This window comes from Sinohyriopsis cumingii, chromosome 10 (genome assembly GCF_028554795.1).
Source record: "Sinohyriopsis cumingii isolate HCF-2022 chromosome 10, ASM2855479v2, whole genome shotgun sequence".
Taxonomy (NCBI): Eukaryota; Metazoa; Mollusca; class Bivalvia; order Unionida; family Unionidae; genus Sinohyriopsis; species Sinohyriopsis cumingii.
The window spans coordinates 86,724,581-86,750,516 of NC_142970.1; the positions used below are offsets into that span (position 1 = coordinate 86,724,581).

The 25,936-nt window shown below is 35.5% G+C and overlaps 1 protein-coding gene across 1 annotated transcript in view; it reads left to right on the forward strand.

Moving 5' to 3' along the window:
• LOC149790529 (heat shock 70 kDa protein 12B-like) overlaps positions 1-22,170 on the forward strand; it is a 44,740-nt gene extending 22,570 nt beyond the window's left edge. Inside the window, exons 3-5 of the mRNA XM_089971412.1 lie at positions 5,665-5,883; positions 11,031-11,190; positions 19,891-22,170. Of these exons, the coding sequence (XP_089827538.1) occupies positions 5,665-5,883; positions 11,031-11,190; positions 19,891-20,942 (1,431 nt within the window). The 3' untranslated portion in view covers positions 20,943-22,170. The remainder of the gene's footprint in view (positions 1-5,664; positions 5,884-11,030; positions 11,191-19,890) is intronic.
• Positions 22,171-25,936: the final 3,766 nt, after the last annotated feature.

Below are 25,936 nucleotides of genomic sequence, written 5' to 3' on the forward strand. Positions count from 1 at the left end.
TAATCAGACGACCTTACCAGCACATTTGCTTTAAATGTTGGACATATGATGTAGCCAAATGTGCCCACACGGCTTAATATTTCAGTACGATTGAGTGTAACGTAATCGATCTAACATCCTTTGAGACTGAATTGGTATTTACGAAATAAATAAATATGCGAGTACAATAAAAAGATGTATTATTCTCTCATCTAATGATGAAGTAACAGGACATCAAAATGAATACAAAGATACATAATATGGATCCAGTGGAAAACCGTGATAAAGAACAGATACAATTATTTGAAATGTTCAATAATTATAAAGTTGTCTCAGATAATTAAACACTACCATGCTTTTTGTCTCTATGGTCAACCAACATGCTGACCTTTCCCTATAGTGGCCGAGTGGTCTAAAGCGCTCTCCGTCACGGATCACTGCCATCTCACCTCTGTCTGCGTGGGTTCGAGTCTCGGGCTCGGCCAATGTGGACATGTGAGAAAGCTTGCCGGTAGCTTCTCGTGGGTCGGTGGTTCTTCCCGGGGTTTTCCCGGGTTCTTCCTCCACCATTAATACTGGCCGCCATGTATAGCCTATCTTGTGCTGAAAAATGGCGTTAAACCCTATAACAACAACAACAACCTTTCCCTATATAGTCAAACACTAATGAAATTTTCTTCGTCAACACTATGACCTTCTTACAATCAAACACTATAATGGCATTCTTATAGTCAAACACTATAATGACATTTCTCTTAGTCAAACACTATGATCTTCTTATAGTCAAACACAACTGAAATTCTTATTCTTATAGTCAAACACTATAATGACATTTCTCTTATATGTCAATGTTTACTTGACATTTCGTATGCCCTATGACCCGCTTCCCAGCTCGGTCACTTCAACCATACAGACTTTTCATGCACATGTACGTTAGCACTTTCCTGGCGGTATTTCATCATTATTGCTGCGGCCTCTGGCTACACCTAGTCAGTCCGCACAGTTATCCACACCTAGACACTCATACCTAGTTATCCACAACTAGTTATCCACGCCTAGTTTAGCTGAATATGAAAAGAAACAACTTTCCAAATAGACTGCTTTCTAGTATCTAGTTTAAAATATCTTAGCATTTCGAATGGATTAATACTAACACACCTGAAATATTCTTTATGTACGACTGTGACGTACGAATGACAAACCAAAAAAATAGAAATATGATATACTAAAACTCCTAATACATACATAATACGTCTTCAATATTAGTTATAATAGCGACAAAATAACCTGCCAACAGGAGTATTGCATGTGTTCATATCCCTGTTAATAATCCGAATCGTACCAATAAGTCATACACTCTTGATGAATTAAACTACAAGTACGATAAAACAACGCAAACGTATAATACAACATTGAACGTGTTTTGCAAAACTGAACATTAATTAAAAAGAGTTGATTAAAAAGAATATAACTCACCCAATTCGTTGGCTCAAACTAAGTAAGACATAATGGCATTCCCGCCCCAACAGCTAAATACATAAAGAGCTTCCCTCTAATGGCTGTGCCAGTCAAGATCCCTAAGTAACATATAGTCGCGCGCGTTAACATGTATTGCGCACGTGCCGCGCAAGCAATGAAGGCGTCACGCGATGCAAAGAAAAAGTATATTTGCAAGATACTGTGGCGCGCAAAACACGTCAAATACTGGAATATATTGTGGTCTAAGCAAACCATATCAGGTATTTCGTAACACACCTCCCCCCTTCAACAAAAGTATACCTACTTTTAAAGACTACGAAATCACACGATATGGTTAACAACATGGTTCAACTTATGCTAAAATAATCTGCACCTACATTTTCCGTGACTTTTATAGCTTCAATCCTGAATCTGTAAGGTTGTAAAGACAAGGCCCATCGCATCAACCCTGAATTATTAATTTTGGCCTTATTGAGGTAAAGCAGAGGTTGATGGTCGGTTTCCAAATTGAATTCTCGGCCACGGAGGTATGTTTGGAATTTATCTATTCCCCAGACTACTGCCAAGCACTCTTTTTCTATCTCCGATAAAATCTTTTTCCCCGAAAGCAATTTCCTGCTGGCGTAGGCTACTCGGAGTTTGACTCCATCCTGCTCCTGTAATAGTACCGCCCCATGTCCTATCTCTGAAACATCGGTTCTCAGAATGAACACTTTGTTTAGATCTGGCAATTTTAGTATGGGTGCTTCTGTTAGCAGCTTCTTCAAAGTGTTAAAAGCTCTATCCTGATCCCCCCCCCACTGAATCTTGTTTGGTTGTCCCTTTTTAGTCAGGTCCGTTAAATGACTTGCAATGGCGGCGAAATTAGGAATGACTTTGCGATAATACCCCGCTAGTCCAATGAATGTCTTGACTTGTTTCTTTGACTCAGGTGGCAATGAATCCCTGATTTCTGCAAGTTTCATGGGGTCTGGTTTCAACTCGTTTACCTTCCCGACTACGTGTCCCAAACATTCTAAACTTCCATACGCCACGTTGCATTTGACAGGTTTTACAGTTGATGTAGCTTTACGTAATCTATCTAGAACCCAGGCAACATCGCGCAGATGCTTTTCCCATGATTAGCTGTATATAAAGATATCGTCGATATAAGTCCGTACATGCTGCAACCCTTGCATCACTTTTCGCATTAACCTTACACAACTAGCCCTAGCGTTTACCAAACCGAATGGTAAAACTCGAAACTGGTATAATCCACTCTCAGTGGAGAACGCCGTCATTCTTTCGTTTCCACCGACAGATGTATCTGCCAATATCCCATTGTCAGATCCAGCCTCGTAATATATATGTGCCCTGCCATACGTACGAAGATGTTTTCTACGTCTGGTATGGGTTCGGCGTCAAATACAGTTCGCGTATTCAATTGGCGAAAATCGATGCAGAACCTGTTCGTGCTATCTTTCATTTTAACTAGGACGACAGGTGACGCATAAGGAGAGCCTGACCTCTCTATGACCCCCAACTTTAGCATTTCTTCTACTTCTTTTTCGATATATCTGTGGATGCATGAGGCATAGAGTAACCCTTGACCCGAAATGGCTCACGTGACGTATGTTTAATGCTATGTTCTAGAACACCTGTTTGACCGGGTTTGTCCGAAAATACGTCTGGGTATTTCTCAACGAGATCCTGGGCCTCCTTTCTTTGACATTCCGTCAAATCGGGACCCATATTGACTCCAGTCTTCCCCCTCTCATGCTCCAGCAATCCATTTAAATTAAACCCTGGAACTCTTGTCCCTCATCATCATCCTCGATGATGGCTACATTGACCACATTTAAAGCTCCTTGTTCTGTCTTTGCATTGCTCGATCGTAATAGCGTTTTAACAAGTTAGCATGGAACATGCGGAACTTTCCCCCTACCTCAGTAGTATAATCCATACCTCCCTTTTCATCTACGACGGTATACGGACCTTTCCACACTAACTTGTTTTTATCAATCGGAAGTAAAAACCAAAACTCTGTCACCCTTTTTGAATTTTCTATCGCGAGCTTTTAAATTATAATACCGCGCTGCACGACTGCTAGCTTGCCTCAACGTTTCGTGGGCAATTGCGAAAGTCTCTCTCAACATGTCCTTCAAATCACATACGTACTGGTATGTGGTTCGAATTTCGTCATCTGCTTTATCATCCGACCATAGCTGTCTTAGAATTTTCATCGGCCCTTGCACCGTTCTCCCATATAAGAGTTCGAAAGGCGAGAATCCTAGGTTCTCTTGGGGAACCTCTCGGTATGCGAACAATACTGCATGGAAATATCTGTCCCAATCGTTCGGGCGTTCTGCGAACATCCGTCGCAACATTTGTTTGAGTGTTCCATTGAACTTCTCAACTAGCCCGTTACACATTGGGTGATAGGGAGTGGTCCATAAATGAATGATCGGATGAAGTCTACTAACTTCTGCCATGAGTTCTGAGGTGAACTGCGACCCACAGTCTGTCAGAATCTCCTCCGGTATCCCTAGCCTACTAAACATTTCCACTAAAGCTTCGGCCACTCGCTCAGTTTCGATGGATGGTAGAGCGACGGCTTCCGTGCACCTGGTTGCATAACCGACCATGGTCAAGATGTACCTATTCTTACGATCTGTAAGAGGTGATAACGGACCCACAATATCTATCGCCACACGTTTGAATGGAGTTTCAATCAAGGGCATTTTACCGATAGGTACGCGCTTAACTCTCCCTTTATATTGCGTGTTTGACATATGTCGCAGGATCTGCAATACCTCGTTACATTATCGTGGGCCAATGGCTAGTAAAACTCCATCAATACTCGGTCTTTGGTTTTTGTAGACACCAGATATACCCCCATCGTTGATTCGTGTGCTAACTTCAACACATGCGGTCTATAGTCCTGCGGCACCACTGCCTGTGTAAATCGTCTGCCTTCACGAGTAGCATGCTCCCTATGTAAACTATTGCTGTTATATTGGAATCTATGGCTACCCCCGCCTTTGCATTTCATGACTTCCCCCGACGCGGCTTTCTTTCTGATTAGTGACATGTATTGCGCATGTGCCGCGCAAGCAATGAAGGCGTCGCGCGATGCAAAGAACAAGTATATGTACAAGATACTATTGCGCGCAAAACACGTCAAATACTGGAATGTATGATGGTCTAAGCAAGCCATATCAGATATTTCGCAACATTGAGTCGATGTATCACTGTTATCAAACCGAAATCTCAAAATTTGGTGGAAGTCTTAAACGTTCTGTATATGCTATGCAAGACTGAATCTATAAATTGCAAAGAGAAAAATATCTCATTATTTCTGATATTAGCATCAAAAATAATTTTTAATATGAACTCAATAAATCTATCCCATATTTTTTATCTTATATTCTTAAAACGATGATATTCGCTTTATCTGTCGCATACACTTCAAACTTCAAGATCTAACACTGACTATTAATAATAATAATGTTGTTTTCATAAAAACGATTCATCAGGTGTTGAAATGGTGAAAAAGTGCAACTATATGAGTTTAGAGACATATATTTGAAACCTCAACCTACAAATGAAACGTAAATACTGCAATTTGATCAAGAGACTCGATTCCTTATGATCGGCAGGATAGAAACGTAAAAGAAAAACCCCACAACAAAACAAAAACAACAAAAGGCAAAGAAAATATAAATTATAAGTTTTTATACAGATGTTAAATATACAAGAGCCCTTCCTTGGAGATCGTACACAAGCAATATAAATATCGCTTGAGATAAAATTACGTTATTTACAGCAAAGGTTAAATCTTATTGAAAATAAAGATGTCAGGGCTAGAAAAGGAGGACTAAGAAACCATAGCATTCAAACAATTATGTTATTGAAATTAAAAGCAGTGGTAAACACAGAAATGCATATGAAATGGCACAGCAGTTAGACGATGTTTCCAAATGTGTCGTAATCCTAATGACATTAATGATTATTCAGGTCAGTTCAGTATGTATTTTTTTATTATGTGAGATGTGTTAAGGTTGACAAAACTCTCTTATACATCTGTGTATAAATGCACGTTGTTTTATTTGTTAAATGTTTTACTGAATATGGTTAGGGTCTTCACAGAAATTGATCCAAATAATCATACAGCTTCACTATTGCAAACTAGATATGATAATCAATAAATCTATGTGTTTTATTTAGGGTTTGAAGCAAGATACCATTATAAAAGACGTATCAGGTCGCAATATGCCGGCAATGAGGATATTTTCATTGTCAATCAAATATCTTAAAGACCATCTCATGGGCAAACTTCAAGACCAATTCACTGGGATAGTACAGGAGGATGTCCACTTCGTTATTACTGTACCCGCCATATGGGACGACAAGGCTAAACAATACATGAGGGATGCTGCAGTGAAGGTAACCTACATCGTTCACAACCAGAACGTGAAGCATTATGTTCTATTTATTCACCAAATGATTTTGATCATCACCATATCCCTCTACACCACTTAAAAATTGAAGTGTATGCGAACACCTACCGCCACATTTATAAATATAATTTTAAAAGGTAACATCCTACCCACACAGACATCAAAACTTATTATTTTTGTTTACTCTCATTTAACTTCAACCCCATAATATGTTTACTGACGCAATGACGTTCTCAAACATAAAGTTTAAGAAAAAGGCTCCACCCTTTTTAAGATTTTTTTTAGAAACAGCGCCCTAAAATGCGCAAAAAAGCTTTCTATAAAAATTCCCAGTGAAAAAAGCATATGATGCTGCACTCCTAAACATTTATTGTTGTTCGAACAGTACCCAAAGTAAATTACCATTTGTTAAACATTCAACCAGCAAATTTAACAAAATAAAATATACCGTTTCAAACTAAAAATCAGCATGCTATAATATGTGACTCTGAAGAGGAGAACAAAGAGGAATGTAATCTGGCTTATTAGTATTGCTCAGCAATGGAATAATGTAGTAAAATAGAACCATAGTTAACTCTAACTACCTTGCCAGTACTAAATTAAAGTTAATATATGACCAAATAACATATACATTTCGAAGGTATAATTACAAAATATAAAATAGAATAATACAACTCTGAACCTTGTCGCTATAGACGATTCCGAAGCTACTGAGCAGCAAAGAGACGAGCCAAGCTCTTATAGTGATACTATTGCCTTTAGACCATGATACTCTGTCTAAACACCCATGAAAAAATAACCTATACTTAAAACACTAAATATTAAAATATACAATTTCAACCATAATATCCAATCCCTACAGCTATGGTTGATATTACATAAATATTTTAAGGGTAAATCTATACTTCATATAAAATAACTGCTTCGTCTATCATGCGTTGAACAGTTGTGATAAATACACCTATAAATTTGACAATGATGATTCAGTCAACGGATATAAAACAATCGTGATATACAATTATGGCAAAAACAATTAAACTGGGCAGTTTTGATAGGAACAGCTGGATGCATAATATATTATTTTCATTGGTCAGATTTATATATACAAGTGTTAGTAAAATCAATATGAAAGTTTTTTGTTTGTTTACTTTATAATGCTAAAATCCTGTTTGAATATTCAGTACCATTGCCTGGTGATCACACTTGTTGATGCTTTACGTGACAATAACACGATTAAACCAACAACAAATAAAATGGAGTATCTCCACCAGCTTATTTGAAATATGCTTTCAAATGGGATCCTAACTAATCCACAGGAACACGCGTTCATAAGGCTTCAAGAAAGCTTATGCCCAAGTGTGGCATTAGGCAATTTAGGCTACCATGTAGAAGGTTAATGTCAAAACTGCTTATTCTCCCTGACCTGTTGAACATCCTTTTGGAAAAACCATGTCAGAAGCCCCAGAAAACCATGAAGGAAATGTTGGGATTATGGTACGTGCCGAAACAAAAACGTTCATGACTAATCAATAACTGCATTACTGTATAATATTCCAATGTAAGTTGAGCTTTTTACATTCAACGCTGCCAGTGTTTAACTAACTCAAACAAACAGAACCCCTGATTTCACTGATTTATTTTTATTTTGCTAGTTCAATATCATGTAGGTAATATTTTAATTTATTCTTATTTCTGCTGGTATTTCCTTCTTGTTATCGATGACTATTTAATGCCTTTTATTTTTTAAATTTATTTAAATAAATCGATAGTTCTTTCCTTAAAATCATTATTTGTTTCGTTTACATCATTTCAATTTCATAAAAAGCTGTGTCGTCATCAACTTTTATTGCATGTCTGTGTATAACTATTATATGTAATGATTCATTTGGTGGCAATGGCTTTATCTCTATTTCTTCATAAACTCTTTTCTGGCTGACTGATAGATACTGTAGATTGTTATAGGTCTGTAGGCTTATCTCCTTCTGTATTCCATCCTTTTATTTGTATAACCCAAACATATCAGGAAGTAACTTCCACCTGTTTATAAAGCTACAGAGTTAGATGCTAACAATATATCTTCGCTACCATTGTAGAAATTTGTATTGACTATTCTAAACATTTGTAATAAATGTTTTTCGCTAATATTGTAATTTGGGTTAGTGATATAGTGTTGCATTTTATCTATGTTTACACTATGCCTAATATATTGTTTATACTGACCAAGTCAAGTAAGTTGTATTATACTAGCTGATGTGTTTAAAATCCAGCATTGGATACGTTATGAAAAATGATTTCACCTGTAGATTGTTCCTCACTACTGTCTTCATCAAAACAAGATTATCAAATCTACGATCCAAATCATTTTAGCCCACTTCTGTCATTGTAATGTTTTACACGATTTTGTCCGTTTAAAAAAAAAGGATTCTGAATAAGGTAAAATTAACATTTCAATAGAAGATTATAATCACGAACTTAAAATTAGTATAGCAAATGGGACTTCCAAAGAAAAAGCATGAATAAAAACAGCGTTACCTGACGATGTGCTGAACAATTTGACTAGTAATCAAATAAAAAAAAACATGTAATATTTTTTAATGCAATAACAGCAAAAATATGACATTCTCTACAAAGCAGATTGTTCCACATTAATAATTGCATGGTAGACAGGATTATCAAATCTATAAAAAAATGACTTTCGCCAACTTCCATTACTTTAAGACGATAAAAATGGATCCAACAAAACCTCGAAAAAGGAGTTGTACGAATTAAAAAATAAGCGTGAGAACCGACGAAAAAGAAACAATAACGGTAATTAAAATTAATATTGGACATAATACAAGGATATACCTGGACAAATCTTTATCATAATGTGAGTTCAAGTATTGGATGGAGAACAAATTATGAAAAACATCTATTTTTAAGAGCATGAAGATCTAAATTTTGAAAATCTAGGAACAACATCGTTAAAAAGTATTTTTTTTCAAATTGAAAGTATAAACAGATATGATTTGAAAGAATGTGACATACCATCAAGTGACATTAATGGCACTAGATATATTAATGGGTTTATTATCACGTAGGTTGAGTGTAGCTTGAAAAAATAACTTAAACATTTAAACAAATAAATGAAAAATCAAAACGCACAACGTCGAAAACTGTGCAAAGCCAGTATCTGAAATATATCACAAACATTGGACACACTTGATTATATATATGCTCGTTTTGTAATTCATGTACTTTCACCATTGACTATGGCTGCAACAAATGTTGTTGTTAGAGTTTCTAAAGATTAAGCACTTTACTAAGTCCATATTATTATTATTATTATTATTATTATTATTATTATTATTATTATTAATATTATTATTATTATTATTATTTTAAAGTAGATTAAGGAATGCGTTTCCAAGCTTTATATAGGCGGTAAGACAGCCTTTTATTGTGTTATTCAATTATTCTTTTTGATGACAATTTATCGGTTTTAAACCAATTATCACACGATTTTATGCCTCTTGTGTTTGCCAATAGACAGCACTTGCAGTATTGTTTTGGACTGTATACATCACATGATGAACAATGTATATCATGATCAATTTCGACTACTTTTTAATTCAAATTTCAGTCTTTGAGACATATAGCGATCTCTTATTAAACCAAATGATTGAGTAATAAAATAATTTTGCATGGTATCAGACCTTATAATTTGTTTTTTTGCCTGTAAAACGTATGACCTAATTTATAAATATTGTCCTTGTGATTTATTTGCTTTGTGCTCTGTGTCCTGTACTTATATGCATTTTTCTCCCACATTTTGTTTTCACCATTGTATTATACATTATTTACAATATGTGTGTTGTTTAATTTTCTCACGTCTTTTCTTTCTACATTTTGAATATTTTGGTTCTCATATATTTTGTAGTATTGTTTCAGTTAGTTTATAGTACTAAAATTGTGCTACTGTCACCTTCCAAATCAATTTTCAGCTTTGATAAAACTTCAAAAAATATTTAATTTAAACATTTTGAATAATTCGTACCTATCCTAGAACTTATTTTATATTAAATGTTATTTCGTGTTGCAAATTAAATGTAAACTATTCTAAAAAAAATTATGAACAGATTATTCAGGTAGTGAAATCAACAGGAAGGGTAACTTCCAAAAACACAATATCCATGTAGAGATAAACTTGGTAAAGAATTTGAAAAACGTTCAGAAGAATTATTAAACGTTCCGAAAATTTATTAAAGGACGAAGCCGAAAAGTTAAGACAAGTTTTATAGGCTTGAAAATATAGATTTATTTCCCTAAAATACAAAGTGAAAATGTACCAATAACTTACAGTATAGTAAACGAAATCCTAGGGTCTTAAATGTTCTATCAATTTCAAAAGGATCCAGTTATCCGAATGAGTTCAAAAGGTAACCCAAATGATGGTTCTCTATTGTAATGGTCTATCCACAGTACATAGGACTCATGTAATATCAAAATGTCTTTAAATGACGTCACAGTGTTTCTGTAACAACTACAGAATCCAAATAGTCTTTCAATATATTCATATTATTTCCGTAGCTACTATTATTCCGAACAATATGAAATATTTCGAGCACTGTAATTCCATCAAATGATTAAATTAAATAAATTAATTCCTCTCAACATATAGCTATCAAGACTGATCGTACTACAAAGAATTCCTAATTCTACGTAAAAGTTATAGTATATGGATTACTAAAAGGTTGCGATAGATAGCGTCTCACATTCATAATCTAGACCACAAACAAGGTCATGTGAGTTACACTACGGAATCGAGAATAGGTCAGCCCAGCCCTTTAAAAAAATATGACATCCATTCATATCACGTAACCGTGTAACTTTATGAATGAATACATTCATTATCATTACAAAAATGATCTCTTCTCAGATCTCTTCTCAGAGTCCAAACTCTTTCACTAAGTAAATTAGTATTTACAATATTATTAACCAAGTAAACTTTACAAGCTATATTCATTAAAATAATCCACAAAATTGAGGTATACATAACACTACATATATGACAGATTTTAATGATTCAATAGATTTTGTCTTTTGATAATTTATTTTTGTCAATTATAAATTGTTGGTTTGTATTACAAAAAGGCGGGAATCAGTAATGATCAACTGTATATCGCCCTGGAGCCTGAGGCAGCTGCGATTTGGTGTCAGAGAATTGAGTCATTGAAGAAATCTCAACCGGGCTCACTCTCAGTAGAAGAGCTATTTCGTCCAGGAACGAGATACATGGTTGTGGATTTAGGAGGTATGTAATAAATAAATTTGTTGCATTATCCCTTCTCCGACTTAGGCAAGAATACATCTTTATAGTTTTCTCTGTCACTGTACTATTTATGTTACTGTTCTTGTTATTTATTGAATATGATTTGAACATGTGAACACTCCATTTTTATTTATAATACTACTACCCTCCCTCACACCTCGTACTCCTTCTGTCTTCTGTCAAAGTCATTATGGTGGTACTTTCCGTAAAAATGAGTGCATCGATGGTGTACTAGCGCTGAGCCTTCGACTCGTCGGAGGGTCATCTATATTTGATTACAGCATATTGATAGTAGGCTTAAGCTTAATGATCAACTGTTTACCGCCCTGGAGCCTGATAGGTCTGAAGGGTTCGATTTCCCACCAAAGGCCTCGTGGACAAAAGGAATGTAATCATGTCCATATCGATCGATGTGTCTGGTTTTTTCCCCCAATCATTCCTGTGCTCGATATTCACTTGATTGTGGATATAATACAGTGTGACTTTGTACTATACGTTAGTAATCTTTTATGCTTTACCAACAATAAAAGGCATGACTTTACCTCAGACGTTTTATATTTGGATCGGAAAAGGAATCCATTTAGTCCCCCTCCACTACGCCAGTTGAGAGTGCTCCGAGAAATTGGTTTGGTGGTGTTAAACTTTATAGGTCTCGTAGGACGTCGCGCATTGTTTAACCGCTCTGTAATATATTGCTCCAATTCCGTCTTCTCAGGTGAAAAGTACAATCAGAATTTCAAAATACCGCCATCATGTGGTCGCTAGAGATGATGTAGAGACAACTGATGTAGCAGAATGGACACAGATTTGAAGATTTTTTCAGAATGAAAGAGTAACTGACATAACAGGAAGTGGCATGATTTCAAAAGATAATGTGTGAAGACCGCACGAGATAAACGAAACTTCAAGAAGTGTTATTTCATCCTTACATTTTCAAATGGCTGCGCCATATGATTCGTGGAAATCTTCTCTTTTGAATACATAATTGCTTTTTCTTCAGACGGAAAATGTATTCGTATATATCGTCACCAAAATCATTTCGATGTTATTACTAGTATCAAAGGATTTCTCAGATACAGTTACTTTTGCGTAAAATGTGATTTAGAGTTCATACAGTCGGAAGTAATGTGGATATGTAACAGTTTGTCGTTGAGTCCTTGCGTTTCAGATCGAACGGAATTATTCTGCATTCCACCTGCTCACGAACATGTGTGAGTCAAACATATAACAACCAATATCAAACAAAATAATTCGGACGGAATAAAAATGCCTGCGAACTAATATAATTGTTGTCCTCAATTGGGACATAATGCTCGTATCAGTTTCAAACAATCGAAAATTGGCCAGTAAAAAAAGTATGTTCTTTTGTTATCATTTGATCCAGTTTGATATAAAATATTACATTCAGCAAAATTTAACGATCCAGGTGACAACAACAAATCCAAGTTAAGATTTTGAACTTGCTCAAGGCACTGGCATTCTCATACCAACCTTTTCTGTTGCTCGTCAAGCTTTCAATGAATGTATTAAGGGACGTTTGTTTGAAAATGTCCACATTGTATCATCCTCCATGATAAACACGAAAGGATAATTTGTTGGTATAATTTTCTGTTCCTGTTGCTGCGCATTGGTTCTTGGTCTTGGATGGAGAACAGGTCGATCGTTCCGGAAACGGTCTCCAATATGCCACACTCACTGTTCAGTCTGTTGGTTACAATGGCAGTTTATTTTGAAGCATTGCTCAGAAAAAAACTGATTGGCCAAAGGTCTCCATCAATGGAAGCAATATCATTCGCAGGGAAATGGTAACAGTACAATTTAACGATTCATTTCGCGTTGGAGTAAAATGCCTAAAACCTATAGAATGAGTGAAATTGATATTGTCATCATTGTCTTCACCGAAGAAAACCAACACATCGTACTCTGTCATTCACCCGAGATAATACACCACAACCTGAACTCTTTGCCAGTGGAACAATCGAAGCTCTCAGTGCATGCTACCACGCCCTCTGCTTTGACTCTTTTGACTTTGAGGAAGATATTCTTAAGTATTGTTGGTCTGATGTAGATATCTCATGACGTTGTTGTGAAATATTTTGAAAGTTACTTCTTAAGAAATGATTCATTCAAGGACGTGTCTTTCATTGTCCCAAAATGTGAATTGGTGTATCTTAAGTAATTGCACACCTTCCTACCATTAAACAATCTAAAAAAAATAGATTAAGTCTAAGGATTTGTATTGGGATATGTCTACGAAGTTTTCACATTGAAATGAGAGAGGCTAGCTGTTATCTCACATGGTATCATACCCATGAAGCACAAGAGCTATTCAAGCGCAGGTGGCAAGGCGTAGAAAGACTCCAATTACAGCACATCATGATGAACAAGGGAGGATGAGCTTTTACAAAAGTCCATCCTTAATTTATGGGGTAGTCTAGCCCTGCTCCAAATGATGCCCAAAACACTGGATCAAAACCAATACTTTTAGTTGATCGGTAATAGAAGGAATCTATTCTAAACCATCTAATAAAAATTATAACTACTGACACCAAACTATCGCTCCAGTAAAGTCGTCGACATTGACCCACTGAAAGTATTGAAAGAAGCGTTAAAAGCAGGACAAGCCGTAAGAATCACACAAGATTATTTGCTCGTCGGACCTCCAAGGGGAGAGTCAGCCATTGAAGAATGCGCATACGTTTATCGACGAGAAACGATTGCGACTTCCCTATCACAAGGCTTTACCCCACTGGTATGCGCTCCTGTATAAAAGGGCGTGGTTACATGGAAGAAAAGATCATTTTGACGAGGGACTAAGATGATGATTTAGCCACCGAATCGTAATTTTACGTGGGTTGCAAACATACAATAAGAGTAACAATCATTGAGGGGTCGTCGAACAAACTTGTCAGACACAGAAAAAATCACAACTGGCAGATAGTTACTGCAGAATCTTCAAATATTTCAAGCGAAAGCGGGGCGTGAAACAGCTATACAAACTAACCCCTCAAGAATTTTATGAAACTTGAAAACAAAACAACATAAATTGCAGAAGCTGCAATGACAACGACACAACTAGTCAAGATTACATGAGACTCTTCTTTAAAAGAGGATACCTTCAAATATGAGTGGGAAATATAAATGTAAAGTCTATGATTTCTTCTACGCGTTCTCCATAATCATTCTCACATGTCCTACAACGATCCATACCCTTTAGTGTATCAAGAACGACATATTCCTGAATCCGACTTGGTCAATGATGCTTTCATATACCTTGCACATTTTCATTCTTATGGATGACAAAATTTATTCTTATGATTGGCCACAATCAATGTCCCTTATGATAGCCTCTGCAATCCACATCTTTGGCAATAGACTAAACGTAAGTGAATGTTGTAAGCATTGCCTATTTCTGAGAGAGTGCGGAACAAGAGGAAGAAAACAATACGAACATGAAGTGAGCCAGAAAGACAAAAAATGGATGAGTTTCAAACTCCACCTACAAAGATATCCACGACATTCACCAGTCTTGTCACCACGTTGACACCTACTCAAATTTTGCAAGAAATGAAAACACAGATTAACATGATGGTGTAGACGTCAACTTCATCAGAACTTAAATGAATTAAGAATTAAAGAAAGAAGTAAATTGATCACAGCTCTCTTAGGTATCATGATCTACACCCGATGCTCGTCGGACAATGATAGCGTTGCAGCTCAAGGAGGGAACACTATCTGAATTTGGTTGACCTAGCTACACATTTCCAAGGAGTCGCACCAGATTAGCAGGACTTGATTATGAGTAGCAAGTTGATTTGACTTATGTTTCCCACTTAGTTCAGAATAGTCAAGATTATAATATGCGTTCTGTTTCATTGACTTTCTTCGATAGGTTATGGTGGCCCTCAGACCTTCGAAACAGGTTCCAAAATAGCGAGAGCATTACATTTCTTATTGAAACAATGTGCTTGACGCCATCTGCAATGGTAAACAGACAAATGCTCAGGATCTCTCAATCAACCATTTCAAAACGAAATGGTTCAACTACACATTCGTTTTTTGTTCGAGAATGAAAATCCTGAACTTTTTCAAAGAAACTCAGAATGACTGACGTACACAAATCAGAATACTCTGAAAGAAATCTAAATGTTGCCATTCTGGTAAAAATCTACAATCAATCTTACAGTATAGGATGTGAACCAGAACAAGCGAATCCTCGAGGGGAAGTATCATTATTTCATCGATTTGTTTGAAATCCCAGAGGAGATGACAGCTCTTGTCGTCGTCATCCTCCTTCCTTGTTGGACGCGAAATCGGGTTAGCATAGGAAAAAACACACACGTTTTATCAAACTGGTGGACAGATCTGGTTCGTGCTAAATATACGCATTCTCTAACCTCAACCGCACTTCTATAAATTTGTAATGCTGGAAGGATGAGTGTTTAAAGGAATTTTTGCTTCCCTGAGTCACAACAAACTGTACGACATTGAGAATATTTTAGATCAAAGAACACACAAAATGGGAAAATGTATCAAAGAAATAAGTTGTAAGTAGCTCCACAACAAGGCCATGCTTTGGGCACTGAAGCAACAGTGGTGAAGTACTTTGTTCATCAAGGATTGCATGCCTTGTAAAGTCATACCCTGTCACAAAGAAAACAAATAATTGATAAAATCATGGTTAGGTGCTAAAGCACCTGAACTCGTTGACTAGTAGAATATTCTGGAAACGATTATTCGATCTTATTTTTTGGTTTTTAAGATTCGTTTAGTTTTCATATTAGGGATGTTTACTTGAGAATTAGCTATTCATGTTTTAAACATCAGTCTTAGTGGAGTCATTTAGTTGCGTTCAGTTACTTGCATTTAATTTATTCATGTCAGTTAGTGGTTACAATTGCTCATAAGGATTGGATTAAGAATTTTGTGTTGGTATTGCTGTAAATTCGTTTAAAGACAGTTTGGATTAACATAATCCAACATATTGCGATACATTTAGCCTCTCAGAACTTCAGACTATTTAAGACTATTGACACATCAGCACAATAGATTGGACTTCATTCGGAACACCACTTGAGCTCATTTAGAATTCTGGATAATTTTGTCTTGTGATAGTACTATCATGATTATTTAGGATTTTATTCATTCTACCGTAAGTTATTTTTAATATTTCACTTTCTTTTCTAGAGAAATAAATCATTAGTTGCATTTCAATAAATTTGGATTTCACTCTTTTCTATTACTTAGTTTAGGACCACTGAGTCACAGCATACGTAAAAGTGAAAGTCATGTTTCCAACATGTTCATGCATTCATTAGATAGTGAAGAGGATTTGTGCCTGAACAACACACAAGTCGCTTATCCTTACTGAGACTACTTGGAAATTCTACAGACTCACTTAAAATAATCCAAGAACATGCAATTAGTTGTTAGTGTGATGATAAAACTTTAATTGTTGATGATGACGCAGATCAAAAGGTAGTATTTGCGTCTGGACATGTAGTTGCAAGACAAGTAGTTGTTAAATGAAGTCGATGTGCAGATCCGACAAAATCGAAATAGTAAGTTTTACCATTTGATACTTGATGTTAGTGATTCCAAAATCAGAATCGAAGAAGCCCAGCTCTACGTACGATGTGTGGATGTCTTACCTAGAGTAGGAAATGAGATCAACCAGAGTTTGCCCAGGTATCCCATACTACGAGTGTATGTCAAAACATTTACCATGGCGGCTCGAATCCGATACAAAATCAAAGATCACGTGTTTCTGGGACAGATATATAAACGTCTGCGAATTGATATCGTCGAAAATTCAGCAAAACGACAGAACTATTGATTAAAATCATATCGACTGTGACCATAAAAACATTCTTACATATATGTCAACCGAGATGGAAGGTCATTTGTATAATCGGTGTTCTATACCTAACTTTGTTCAGAAGAATTATTTGATATTTTACTTGAATATTTGAAAACACTTAACAATTTGACGCAAACAGTACCATACGACATTTGAGTATACGCGGCATTTCGTACGATAACGATTTAAGGATGTTATTATTGTGGACATTTAATTTCACTCCGGAACAAGGCAGCGACGTCAGACATTTCAACCTTAAAATACCATGACTGTTTGCCCAAACTTTCAACAACATAATGAATGCGGGCCTCTTTGCAGAATTAGACAATACGTTTTAAATTAAAAGTCACAGAAGTGTTCACAGACCCTTACCAAATTTATACATCTAACAAGTAAACATGGACATTGACGATCAAAAATCGGAAACCACGGCAGTCATGGTAACTAATTCCATGTGGCGGAGAAAAAAAAATAATTAAAGAGAAGGAAAAGACGAAGCAGTATAAACACGATCGCTTTAACTATAAAGACATCTGTTTTCTTTCTTAGAACGTGCTGAGAACAATGCTATATTTGTAAAATCGATTATGCAAGTCATGTACAACACAATATATTTGTAATGACGATTCCAGTGGAAACGTTGAATGATTATTTAGAACAAGAATGGATTCTCATCCAAGAAAAGATATTATTTAATTTATGACATTCAGATATGTTATACAATTTGAAACAACAACTGACTTCCGCTGTGACGAAATATATCCAAGCTGTCTTTCAGCGAGTATCCTTACTGCACGCTCTTTGGTTGCCTGACGAACAAGTTGCAAATCACTGCCTATCGATATCTGTGACGCGTGGGACAAAAAATGGAAAGCAGAGAACTTCATTATTTTGACACCATCAATTCGTACTCATTTCCCTGGAATCTAGTTGCATTTGCCAAAGGTGAAATTCTTAATCAAATACCTAACAATCTTCGATACAATGTAATCAGGACAGACCACAGGCATTTATCAGAAACCAGGTGGGTTGATGTGCTACTTTTCTAATCAAACCATTATGGAATATTTTAATTTGTGTGGACTACCTCCATCGAAGACAATATCAAAATCTTTATCAGACAAATGAGAGAATACAATGATCATTTTCGATGATGTCTGGACAATATTGTGTTTATTGGATCTGTAATCCAACATGCATTATCAAAAGACGTAAGAACTGCTTCAGGATGGCAACAAAATAGTAAGGAGTGTGCTACAAGAGGAGAAAGAAAATGAAGAAAAAGGAAGAGGTTGCACCCAGAGCTACAGCTTCAGGAAGAACAAATAGGCCAAATGGACAGTGGTATCTAATTCAAGAAAGGCTGCAGTGCCGGAGGAAGCTATGACAAGATCAACCCCTCATCGCAAGGGTTGAGGGTTGATAGAGTGAAGACAAGCAGCCTCTTTTTAGACTATTACCAAAACCCCATGAGAGGACCAGTAGATGTGCAAGTTTCGGCCATTGCAGAAAAGTTCGTCTATCACAAATCGTTTTTCTCAAAATGACATAATCTTTCCATTTCGAGGTCAATCACGTTTCTGTAAACTATTCACTATTATTAAAACGATGATGTCATGTCAATGTATATATGTATGTAAATATGTATGTATGTATATATGTATGTAAATATGTATGTAAATATGTATGTAAGAATGCTTGCATGTATGTATGTATGTGTGTATGTAAGTATGTATGTATGTATGTATGTATGTATCTATATATGTATATATGTATGTATGTATGTATGTATGTATGTATGTAATTGTCTATATCTTCAAACCTCTTACACTTCCATCCCTTGGTTTTCTTATTGGTATGTGAGATTGGGTGTTAAGTATTAAGTCTAAGCATAAAAGTCTTCCTTGCTATATGTATAATTGTATAGTTGTGATATGGTATGTGTGATAGTCTATTAGTTCTCCCCTTTTAATCCTGTTTGGTTTTAATGGTAGGTGAAATATAGTGAAGGATGAAGATAGACGTAAATAATTGTTTCTCCTCATCATTTTACAATGTGTGCATCCCATTTTATGTTTGTGTATGTGGGTGTAGGTGTGTGTAGGTAGGGGGGCAAAGGTGACTCGTGATCAGTGCAGTCGATGTATGCTGATTAGTAAGCATACGTGTTGGTCAGTACTGTAAGCTGTTTGATAGTAAGACTGTGTGTTAGTTACGATTCCCAATATTCCAGCTATAACACTCCACCATAATGTTGAATTTCTACTTGCCTCGACTATATCGCCTCCCGCTTGCATAACTATTAATCTATAAATGAAGTACAAGTCGTTCTAATACAAAGACTCATCGACGTAAGGGACAGTGTAAATCAGATTAAGAATATTCATGAAAGACAGAAAAGTTGTATCACTTTTTTATATGTATGATTGCCTTGACGATATAAATACCAGCTCTCTGTAGGAGTTCTTCATTCGACAATTACAACAGTTATAAGAATTTATGCAGAATCTACTCGAGTGTAACTTTTTCCGCAAATGTATATAGAAAGAGTAGAAAAGTATCCAATTAAATTTGTCTTCCGAAACAATATAAAGATTCTATTTTCTATTTTCACCATTGTCGGTTTTCTCCTGTAAAAGTTTAAGTTTCAAATCGTTGTGGCGATGATCACACTTTTAATGAGCAACTCTAATTGTTCGAATCTTTAATGCTACTTAGATAGGGCTGAAAAGAAAAGTCTTCAAATTATTGGATATCAGACAATCTTCAGCTCCATTTCACATGCGCATTGTTTTTAGTTTTCAATGTTTGTACAATTTTAGGGGGAACGGTTGACATTGCCGTCCATGAAATGAAGCAAGATGGATCTTTGGGGGAACTGCACAAAGCATCTGGTGGACCTTGGGGAGGAACTTGCGTCGACAAGAGTTTCCTTGACTTTATTGGCAAGATCGTGGGTCAAGACTTTCTTGCTGAATTCGCTAGAAGAGAGATGTTGGATTACATAGATCTCCTCAGAGATTTCGAGATTAAGAAGAGGACAATAAGGAGCAATATGGAAGGAAAGATTACTTTTAGAATGCCATCTTCGATGATCACAATGTTTGAGGAAAATGGTGGTGACATAAAAAGCGCTCTCTCGCAATCTGGTTTTGATGGTAAGGTTTATTGGGTAGGAGAAAAGTTAAGAATTGAAGCAAGCCTTGTGGCGATGAGTTTTGATGAGTCTATAAATAACACGTTAAATCATGTTCGAAAGATGTTGTGCGACCCTGACTTGGACAATGTGAACACAATTATATTGGTTGATGGATTCGCTGAGTGTGAACTGGTTCAGGATGCATTCAAAAGTAATTTTGGACGTGAGAAGATCATCATTCCTGAAGAAGGAGGACTTGCAATCCTGAAAGGCGCAGTGATTTTAGGACATGTCCCTAAATCAATAACCACAAGAATAGCACGGTTTACGTATGGAACCGCGGCTGTATCGAAATTCGACCCCAACATTCATCCAGCGGAGAAAAGAGAAATTTTAAAAGGAGTAGCTGTATGCCGAGGTACTTTTGATAAGTATGTAGAAGTTGGTGAAGCCTTAGGAGTTGACCATACAATTTCTAAACAAGGATTTCCTTCAGATTTATCGCTGAGTAAACTAGAATTCTCTTTGTACATCTCTACTGATTTGTCTCCTCCACTTGTGACCGATTCATCATGTCGTTTACTAGGAACATTTATTGCTCCTTTGCCAGAAGGAGAAACAATATATGAAATGGTAGTTCAGTCGTTCATGACATTCGGAGACACGGAATTAATTTTTAAAGTGAAACATCCTAAAACCGGAGAAGCGTTTGAAACCTACTTTAAGTATGAATGAATAATTTATCACAGTGCTAAGGAAAATAAAATCTAAACAAAACGTTAAAACGTTTGCGTGCATTTTGACTAAAACGCTAACATAGATGAAGATAAATACAGCCATCGATTCAGCTTTCGTTGTTCTAAATACGGACATGTAAAATGCAGAGAAATGCATTCAGTTCCCTCTGTTGTTTTATATATGTTCACAACTGGATATTCGGACACAAAACCAAATGCACTGTGTATCTTAAATACAAAAAAGGAGAAATGGTAATGAGAATTTAAAGTGAACTTCACCTTTCCTCGTGTTACCCCTCCCTCGAAAAAAAAACAACATAGAAAACTGACAATTTATTACAGCAATGAATTAAACCAACAACATAATGTGATTCGTACAAAAAGTTGTCATATAATAAAAAAAAAAGTTAATCACTCAGAAAATTGTAATTGTCTCTAACGTTATGCTCCAACGTGTTTGACATTGAAGTAGCGGAATCTTATGATAATGTCAGATTTATCTGTATATGTTATGCTGTGTTTGTGTAAATTTGCACATAAACATAGTAGCGTAAGTTTCTTTCATAGTTTAAAGAAAACAAGGACTTACGTGGAAATACAATTGTTGAAAATAGTCATAGCTGGATTCGAATATGGTTCATTTGCATTGCAGGTCAGTATGCTATAACTGCACAGGCGATTGACAAACTATATCTAGTGATATATGCATTTGAAGAATATTGTACTGGTGCAAGCATAATCGAACATGGGGATCATCCTATTCATGTGTCTAAAAGTTGCTTCGTGATGGTTTTAGCTCTTCTTCCCTTCTTTTTTGTTTATTATCTAGACATGACAGCCACACATTGTGTAGAATTTCTCTCCTTTTCCGTAGGTTAACAGATATATCCATCTAGCAGTAATGTTACAGCTCGTTCAGCCTCTTAAACAATGTGTGTGTGTATATATGTGTGTGTATGTGTGTGTGAAGATTTACAATGTATATATGTAGTTACTATTACTCCATTCTTTATAGTTGTCAATACGCGTTAAGCTTTCGTTTCGTACAGCAGCATCTTATCGCTTTTGCTCGAATATAACATTGTTCGACTATTGTTATTTAGCTTAGTTCCATACATTTGTAATCGAGATAGTAAATGTATTCATGGTTGTACATTCAGCAATTAAATCACTTTAGATGCAAAAGAAAGATCATTAATAAAGATGAAAAACAACTAAATAATTAACATGTGTCCTATTGAGGAAACTTCTTCCACAGATAACGTACTAAAAGTAGCATTGAATATAAAGTACACGACTTCACTGACTAGAAGAGAACATTGTCCGGTCCATATAATTATTATCAGATGTATTTGTCGACCTTTTGTAGAGCATATGGCATGGTATTTAGCAACTGCATTTAGTGTACATTAAAGTTAGTGCAAGTATCACTAGTGTCGTGTCAGAGAAATATTTACGCATTCCGAGTATTGTGACAGCAAGAATGATAATATAACGCTTGCTTTTAACCAATCAATTATTTAACGATACTATTATAAACTGTTCTTTTATAATGTTTAATGGTAAAACACAGATTGTTCAAATGTTGCCTCTAATGGTGAACTTGTATGACATCCATTAAAAGTGGCAATAGTTCAAAGCATTACAATGACCCAGTACACATTTATTAATAACTAATGTTAGAGCTTCGTTTTCACAAACAAATATAAGTTGCCTAGAACTTGTTTGCTAGTCTCACTTTCATTTGTCCATTTTGCTTCAAGCGTATATGTTTAAGTTTGCTTGAATACTATTAAACTGACATTGTGTGCACTAAACGTGTATTACTGGCATAAATAAGAGAAACCGTGTAAATTATCCTATACCATAATTTGGCAAGTAAAGTTCTCTTAATTATCTCGGGAATAATCAGTTAGAAGGAATTTACTAATCATATATGTCATTTCTTTTATGAATACATATGACCATGACGGTGATCTAGCATTTATACAAGTATCGTGTGTTTTCCCTATTTCACCTCTGTCCTTTTTTCCGAATCTTTGCTTGTTAAAGTTTTTGTGTGATTTTGATGCCTGTTCAATTTGCTATACTGATATTTTATTCCTGTTTGTGTTCTTCTTATTCATAGTTTTGTATTGAAGTATCGACTGTTTCACACACGATTTTCAAAGTTGCTTTGGATCCATTTAAGCAGTGTGAAATGAAACTATCGAAGTGGAATTTACTTAACATCCAGGACATAGTGATTACATTTACCTTTAAGATACAATTGATTAGAATCCGCTCACAGAAACATATCTAACGAAGGATTTGAAACTCGTGTATGTGCAGAGGATCAGTAAAAAGGTACCTAAAAAAGCCATATTAGTAGAGCAATAGAAATTATTCAGTGGTCAATTCGTGATTGCACAACATAATTGTATTACCAGGATGTTGACAAAGGTCTGATTTCTCAAACGAATAAACCTATTAAAATTATATGGGCTAAGCAAAATAAACGCAAAGATTTTAACAGAACTTCAAGTTGAACAAAGGAAGAACATAAGTTGACGTAAGTGGAAAATATCACCACATACATATCAGTTTACAACAACCTTCGAGCTTACTGTTTAAGCAAAACTAACAAATACAAATTCCAGGGAAATTAAAAATACAATGAATAATTAACATAAATGAACCTTGGAATATCAAGCAATGATGTATTAAATGACTATCCGAAAAGAATTGGAAGTCGACCAGCTTCTAGATTAAATACGTTGGAAGAAGAAAGGGAATAAAGTGGTTATGACGATGTAATGAATATAGCTGGATAAAACATAATAGCTATTATATCATCTGTTGACATATTACCAACATATACAACATATACTGGGGGATATCAAGACGGAAGCAAATGCAGCTAAGAAAAGATAAATTTTAAATATGTTTTAGAATACTGAAAACAGATCAGCACAAATTGTTAGACCTTAAATAAATTAAAATAACTTCATAGAACACGATTCACATAATGCATATCAGAGTTAGAGAATAGTTCCATCAGGCAAAATGTGAAAACAATTATTTAAAGAAATAAGAGTAATAAGAACAATTTTTACAACTAAAGATATAACATAACTTGGTATAACCATGGCACATTTTGTTAACCATTTAAGAGAAGGAAGCCGAGGAACTACCGGTAATGCAACTGATTTTGGTGACAAAGCTAAACAAGGAATGAAATATATTAGTTCTTTGTGTCAGCGAAAAAAAGCATCATCATTGCATAGTATTATTAGGGGTGTAATAAGCTGGCTTTAAATCATATGGATGAATTCTTTATGTATTACCTGACTATATTACTTTGCTTTGCGTAGGTGGTTGTATTGTTTTTCAATTTTGATCCTAAGCGTAAACACTACAACTAAACAAAACGAAAAAGGGCGGAAAGTAATGTAAGCCTTAAAAAGTGAATCACACCTGCTCTTGCAACGTTGCAGCAAATATTAATTTTTTGCCTGTTTGCAACGTGATTTATTCATTTTAAATCATTTGCTTGCAAGAATTACGAGACGTTAACCCCATTCATGTTCTTCTCGTCTACTTACGTTTTAATCACATATTCTTCTTTTGTATCAACTGATTTTTAACAGTCCATTTGCATCAGCTGATTTGTAATCGTTCTTCGTTAAAGACTAGTTATCAGCTGCTGAAATTCCATGTGTTACCACATTGACATTAATAGCAGAATTTATAACTAGATTAAATATATCTGATGAGTTTTGTAAATTTGTACAGTAGCCTTTTATGTTACCTATTTGCTTCACCATATCACAATGCAACAATATAAACCATTGCCAACAAGAATATTGTCTATACTAAATCCGAAATTTGACATATTGAAAACATGACCATGTTTACAAGTTTATGAAACCTTCCGTTTGAAACCTATTACGTCGCAGATGAATTGATAGTCGTATATAAAGATTTTTAGTGACCAATTATTAATTCCCATTTAAGTGATCAGTCTGTTGAACCATCTTTAGTTGCGTTCACATACATTCTGAGAGGAATTAATTATTTAAATTATTCATTAGCATTCGATTTGGTTGACCATTCGGTGCTCATTAAAAAACTTTCAGCCTACAAGTTTTCTCCAAACTCAGTTGCCTGGTTCACGTCGTATCTCACAAACAGAAACCAGGTTGTTTGCACAGGTAAACATATATCCGAACCAAGTCATATATTAATTGCTGTTCCTCAAGGATCTATATTAGGGCCTCTTCTTTTTTTACTATTTATCAATGACTTAGCCTTGTATCCAGCGCACGCTCACACATATCTTTTCGCTGACGATTCGACATTGCATTTATCATATAAATCTCTAGACTCTATTAAAAATAAACTTCAAACCGACCTCAACAATATATCAGTTTGGTGTCATCAAAACAAAATGCATATTAACATCTCTAAAGCGAAATGTATGACAATTGGAACAAGGCAGCGTCTATCTACTAACACGGATTTGCTTTTAACTCAAAATGGCTTAGACGTATCTATTGTCAAAAATCAAAAACTTCTTGGTATCTACATTGATCAACACCTCAGCTGGAATGCGCAGATCGTTCATTTATGTGCAATGGTAGTCAAAAGAATAACTCTATTAAAATTGTTTTCAAAATTTCTACCTCCACAGTCACTGAAATTTATTTTTCGGGTTATATACTACCACTGATAGATTATGGCTGTACCATATGGGGAAACGCATCAAATTATAATCTGTCCAGAATTGATAGACTCCAGAAAAGGGCAGCCCGAATAATACTGAAACTTTCTGTTATGACTCCCTCAAATGTTTTGTTTTAACGTCTGAAATGGCTACCTATACAAAAACGTATTCTTTATATTAAAGGAATCATGACATACAAGTCTTTAAACGGTCTTTCTCCAGATTATATCTCTAACATAATTGAACTAAGATCATCGAATACTGAGCGTAATCTCCGATCGACGACA